At 42.9% G+C, this 5,772-nt stretch overlaps 1 protein-coding gene across 4 annotated transcripts in view; it reads left to right on the top strand.

The window, feature by feature from the left end:
• The window catches only part of kif3b (kinesin family member 3B), a 13,041-nt gene extending 7,322 nt beyond the window's left edge, over positions 1-5,719 (top strand). For all 4 annotated transcript variants that reach the window (XM_031876957.1, XM_031876956.1, XM_031876959.1 and 1 more), the window contains exons 6-9: positions 95-211; positions 2,787-2,892; positions 3,710-3,915; positions 4,592-5,719. In XM_031876957.1, the coding sequence (XP_031732817.1) occupies positions 95-211; positions 2,787-2,892; positions 3,710-3,915; positions 4,592-4,697 (535 nt within the window). In that variant the 3' untranslated portion in view covers positions 4,698-5,719. The remainder of the gene's footprint in view (positions 1-94; positions 212-2,786; positions 2,893-3,709; positions 3,916-4,591) is intronic.
• Positions 5,720-5,772: the final 53 nt, after the last annotated feature.

The following is a 5,772-nucleotide window of genomic DNA, read 5'->3' as shown; positions in this document are numbered from 1 at the left end:
TGTGTGTGTGTGTGTGTGTGTGTGTGTGTGTGTGTGTGTGTGTGTGTATAATGTGTACTGCTCCTGTCTAAATGCTTGTTTGTTTGTCTTTTAGGCATTTGATCATCGAGAACTTCATCCCCTTAGAGGAGAAGAACAAAATAGTCAACCGGGCTTACTTTGATGAGGAGGACGAATACTGGAAAACGAGGCCCATTACACGTATAGAGGAGTAAGTCACAGAATCATCCCAGCATGCATCCTTGCATCCGGCTAGAAGGGATCCAACGTCTTTTAAAGAGAGGATGTGCAGCTTTCATGGTATTTCATGGTTTTAAATCAAGTATTTATAGGTAAAGTGTGGTATGATTTGTCGCAGTGATTGTCCTCTGCTTCACCGCTTAAAGACAGGAACATGTGGGCGTGGCCATCACAAGCTTTTGTAGAGATGCCCCAATCCGTTGTGCTTGGTCAGCATTAGCTGTGTAACGGATCACTGTCGATCCGTACGGATCCCCCTCACGGTTCAGCACACATGTGAACCGTGGATTAATTACAGTTTAACGTTAACCATCACAGTGTGAAATAAAGTTTTACTGATGATCGTTCAGTAAAATATGTGATCAGGACATCATTTATGCTTTTTTAGTCGCAGATCTCTGATAATGTTACATTGTTAACAACCAATCCATGTTTAAACTGACAGGAGAGCTAGTAACATTAGCAGCACCGCTAACGAACAAAGGCTCTGTTCAGTTACATTATGATGCGTTAAGGCTCTGTTCAGTTACATTATGATGCGTTCAGGCTCTGTTCAGTTACATTATGATGCGTTCAGGCTCTGTTCCGTTACATTATGATGCGTTCAGGCTCCGTTCCGTTACATTATGATGCGTTCAGGCTCTGTTCCGTTACATTATGATGCAGTCAGGCTCCGTTCCATTACATTATGATGCGGTCAGGCTCCGTTCCGTTACATTATGATGCGGTCAGGCTCCGTTCCGTTACATTATGATGCGGTCAGGCTCCGTTCCGTTACATTATGATGCGGTCAGGTTCCGTTACATTATGATGCGGTCAGGCTCTGTTCCGTTACATGATGATGATGCGTCCAGGCTCTGTTCCGTTACATGATGATGATGCGTTCAGGCTCTGTTCCGTTACATTATGATGCGGTCAGGCTCTGTTCCGTTACATTACGATGCGGTCAGGCTCTGTTCCGTTACATTACGATGCGGTCAGGCTCTGTTCCGTTACATTACGATGCGGTCAGGCTCCGTTCCGTTACATTACGATGCGGTCAGGCTCCGTTCCGTTACATGATGATGCGTCCAGGCTCTGTTCCGTTACATTATGATGATGCGTCCAGGCTCTGTTCCGTTACATTATGATGATGCGTCCAGGCTCTGTTCCGTTACATGATGATGATGCGTCCAGGCTCTGTTCCGTTACATGATGATGATGCGTCCAGGCTCTGTTCCGTTACATGATGATGATGCGTTCAGGCTCTGTTCCGTTACATGATGATGATGCGTTCAGGCTCTGTTCCGTTACATGATGATGATGCGTTCAGGCTCTGTTCAGTGAAAATGAGTATTGAACAAAGGTAAATTATAACGTTATCATGATGTGTTCAATGTGATCTCGTAAAATGTAGTGTTGGTGAGAAACTTGACTAAATCCAGTAGTTTGAAGGAGATGTTTTCACAACAACATAAATAGATATTAGAGATGAATTATGAGCTGTTTACACTAGCTCTAATAATACATCATTAAAACTACTGACTAGATTTGTTTAATCCATAAAAATGCAATCTTTTATTTCCAATCATTTGAATTGTGTGTTTTTATGAAGACAAAAAAATGAATATAACTGAGGATAACATTTAGAATGTTTGATGGTTTATAGACTTCAGAGAGTTTAAAATGATTTGATCCTATAGTCTGGATCCTTGTGGACCAGCTGCTATAACCAAACAACAAAGGATCTGTATCTGTTAATATGGACCATCAATGATCATCAGTTAGTGTCAGCAGCAGAGCAACAGGATCAAGTTATATTTGCTCCCTTCTTTCTTTTGTGATCTTTGATCCGATGTGTGACTTTCTTATGATCCCTTGCACCGTTAGTCGTCATTGACACTGAAGCTGACCCGAATGCTTCGAAAGCTTCCACTGTTGCCGTGGTAATCATTGTCCAAATCAGTATTCCAATCCATCGTGCTATTTTTTTGTCTTTTTGCCGCTTTGTGCCGCTGTCCTGCTCATCTTGTCGGGGTTCCCTTTGCACTAGTGAACGGCTCGCTGTACATTACCCCTTACTTTATGAGTTATTATCAGACGGATAGCGCTCTGTGTGTGTGTCTATAATTTCCATACGTTGCCTTGACAACAAAGTATGTTGTTTAGCCCCTCTCTTTTTGGCTGCTCACCATCACAGCCCAGTTCAATCGCTATACTTCCCCGTGTGTCTTCATAATCTTTGTCTGGTTTGTCAAAAGAGGACATTATTTAGTGAAATCAATATCCATATTGCTGTGTGATGGTATGAATCTGAGGAAATCTATTGATCATGTCAACAAAAGTCATTATGTGGTTTGTGGGCTTGTTTTTTATCTGCACAACAGCAAGCTTTTGGATTCGGTGTGGATAGGTTTATAGAGACATATGGGTTCCAATTCTTCATTTGAAATACTCAGTACAATGCTTTTTCCTCTATAATACAGAACGGTTATGATACATTAAGATTTAATCTTCCTGTATACACTGTGCTGTACACACCATCTCATTCTCTGTGTCCGCTCCAGTGACCATCAGATGATGAGCCGGCCTTTGTCTGCGGTCGGCTACAGGAGGCCTCTCAGTCACCATGCTCACACGGCCATGATGATGAGGCCTGACATGAGATACAAAGTAAGCTGCACGTCCTGCTCACGCTTTACTTTGATACATGTATTCACACATCAAGAGACTCAATACAAAACAAAGCTCTGGACATTTCATCAATAATCATTATAAAATGCACAGGAATCCAGAATGCATGTAGGTGTCATGTTAAACATTTCCCCAATTGTTCCAATAATAACATGCAGTCATTTACTTTGATAAAATATATGCATTTTTATCAGGCAGCAACCTCCTTTCTCTGAGAAGTGAAGCCAATACGAAAGTGAAACCTGCATTCTCTCTCCTGACCACCAGGGGGCGACTCCTCTGGTTGTATAGAAGTCTATGAGAAAATGACTCTACTTCTCTCTTGATTTATTACCTCAGTAAACATTGTAAACATGAGTTTATGGTCTCAATCTCTAGTTTCAAGTCTTCTTCAATACAGCATAATGTTCATTTAGTAAATTATGGTCCATTTAGAGTCAAATAGACCATAAAGCAGAGTATGCTTTAGGGCGGGGTTACCTTTTGATTGACAGGTCCCTACCACGGTGTTGTCCGGTCTGGGAGTTGTCCATGTTTTCCTCGTTTCCACGTTAACCCTTTCAAAGTGTGTTTTCACTTCATTGTTTAAGTTAATTGTAACTAAAATATCCTGTTCTACTTAGCTCCACCCTCTTCACTTCTGGTTGCAAAAAAGCAAGATGGTGACGGACAAAATGTCAAACTCCAGGCGTCAAGATTTTTGACATACTTGTTGTCAGCCTTTTGACAATATGAGTTCATCTTTACCGCTAACACATACAAAGGTACCAGCATTGTCTGTCTCTGTTCCTCTCAGGCTGAAAACATCATGGTGCTGGACATGGACCTGCCCGCTCGGACCACTAAAGAGTATCAGGAGCCGGTTATCGCCCCTAAGGTGGCGGCGGCTCTGGAGAGCGCTCTTAGGGACGAGGATGAGATCCAGGTGGATGCCTCTGGCCTTCACAGCAGCTTGGGAGCAACTCTGCCCACCGGCGCCAGCCTCAAGAAACCAAAGTCCGGGTAAGCTGTCACTGTCAGCTTTCAAGACCACAGATGAAGTCAGGAGGCATATACTGCGATTAGGCTGGCGCTCGAATTGACCTTTTGCTAAGTCCCGCCCCTCGCACACAGACTGGCCAATCATAGCGTAGCCTCAGCCAGCTGCGATTACGCTCCTTCAACTATCCATCTCTGCTCCATAGACTCTTTTCAGGATGGTTCAGTGGATTTGGACCTAGCCATGGTTAAATGTGAAGCTAGCATTAGCAGAGTGAGTTAGCACATCATTATCTAGCATTAGCAGTTCTATGCTAGGCTAGCTACAGTGCTTAAAGACCTACCGGGGTTTACAGGAACAGTGTTGTTACTGAATATCATTGTCTTCTGTCTGGATCTCCAGGTTCACTTTTACACTGAGATCTGTAACTTTATCACTGCTGCATCAGTTTGGCATCCTGGAAATATCTTTCAAACGCATTAGATGAAAAGTAGATAACTTGGACAATATTTCTTCATGGAGTGCAGTTAGTGACAGTGTGGACTCCGTCGGAGCTCTGACATTTTGAGTTCCAGTGGGGGGGCGGGGCTTAGCGAAGGGTTCGGAGCAGAGAAGATGTAAATAAAACCTCTAAATGTTTAGGCTCATAATCTTCCCACAATCCCTCTAACCCTCTTGTCGTTGCTTTCTTTAACTCAGTCGACCAAGAACAGGCAAGAAGTCGAGCACCCGGACCTCTCCATTCAGCCCCTCAAGTCCAGGATCGCCGCTTTACCCACAATGCCGGGGCCTCGTGCCCAAGTGACGGCTTCTACAGCTGCTACCACCAACCCAACCTCTCTTTTGCACCTTTCCACTTTGGGACTCAACATTAAAAGAGAAGTCTCGTTTAGTCTGAGTCGTTTGTGACGATGACAGAATATTGGATTCTGCAAACAGAGAACACTTTAAGACTAATGCTGCTTTGTAGATTTTAACTGTAACCGCGCCACTATTGACTGTTGAGGGTGAGACAGCAGCCACGCATGCAGCCTCCCATCACTCTACACTGCTGTTACCTCACCCTACGTGTGTGTGTGCTGCTGTTTAAAGGTTTGGAGTCATCTATTACGCTGATGTTTTTAACAGAAACAAATGGAGAATAATTCAGAACAAACGTATTATTCACATTTAAAATGGATTTGGCCTCAAAAGAAGAAGAGTTCAATGATTACGGTTTACGTCTAGTCTGTGTCCCCACAGTGTTACATTCCATTTTTCCCACCAAATAGAGTTGTTTTCCAGTTGTTTTTGTTTTCCAGTCCAGAAAAGCAGAAGAGGACCTTTAACTATTGCTGGTAGCTGTGTTTCTCTGCAGTCTGCTCAGTGGTCAGGTTGAAGCGCTTTAAACCGAGTCAGTCCACAGTAAGTTCAGCTGATCTTCTGTGATCCATGACCTTCCATTTCTACTGGGACGTTTTAACAAATAGCTTTACTTGAGCAGCTCGCCTGGTACCATTCCAGCTTGTTATTTAGGCGTTATTGTGCACTCCACACTGAAACAGAACTTGTTCCTTTTTTAAATCGGCACAAATCTTTACACCAAACCTCCCGTTTCTTTCAACAGTGACTTGTGCTGTCTTCTATTCAACTGTTGCTCAGAGGGAACTTCTTTGCAAACCGTTCATACAAAATATCCATTTATAAAGAGAACTTCTTACAACCTAAAAGCATGAGAGAATGCAGAAATATAGAGTAGTCCTCTCAGCATGAAGCTTTTGTGGCAGGCGATCCCCAAACTTCTGAACAGCGGTGTGTATGTGTATATATATATGTGTGTGTGTGTGTGTGTGTATATAGAAAGATATATATATATATATATATATATATATATGTGTGTG

Source organism: Anarrhichthys ocellatus, unplaced genomic scaffold, assembly GCF_004355925.1.
Source record: "Anarrhichthys ocellatus isolate YVR2014 unplaced genomic scaffold, GSC_Weel_1.0 scaffold120, whole genome shotgun sequence".
NCBI lineage: Eukaryota > Metazoa > Chordata > Actinopteri > Perciformes > Anarhichadidae > Anarrhichthys > Anarrhichthys ocellatus.
This window is presented reverse-complemented; position numbering and strand designations above follow the sequence as displayed.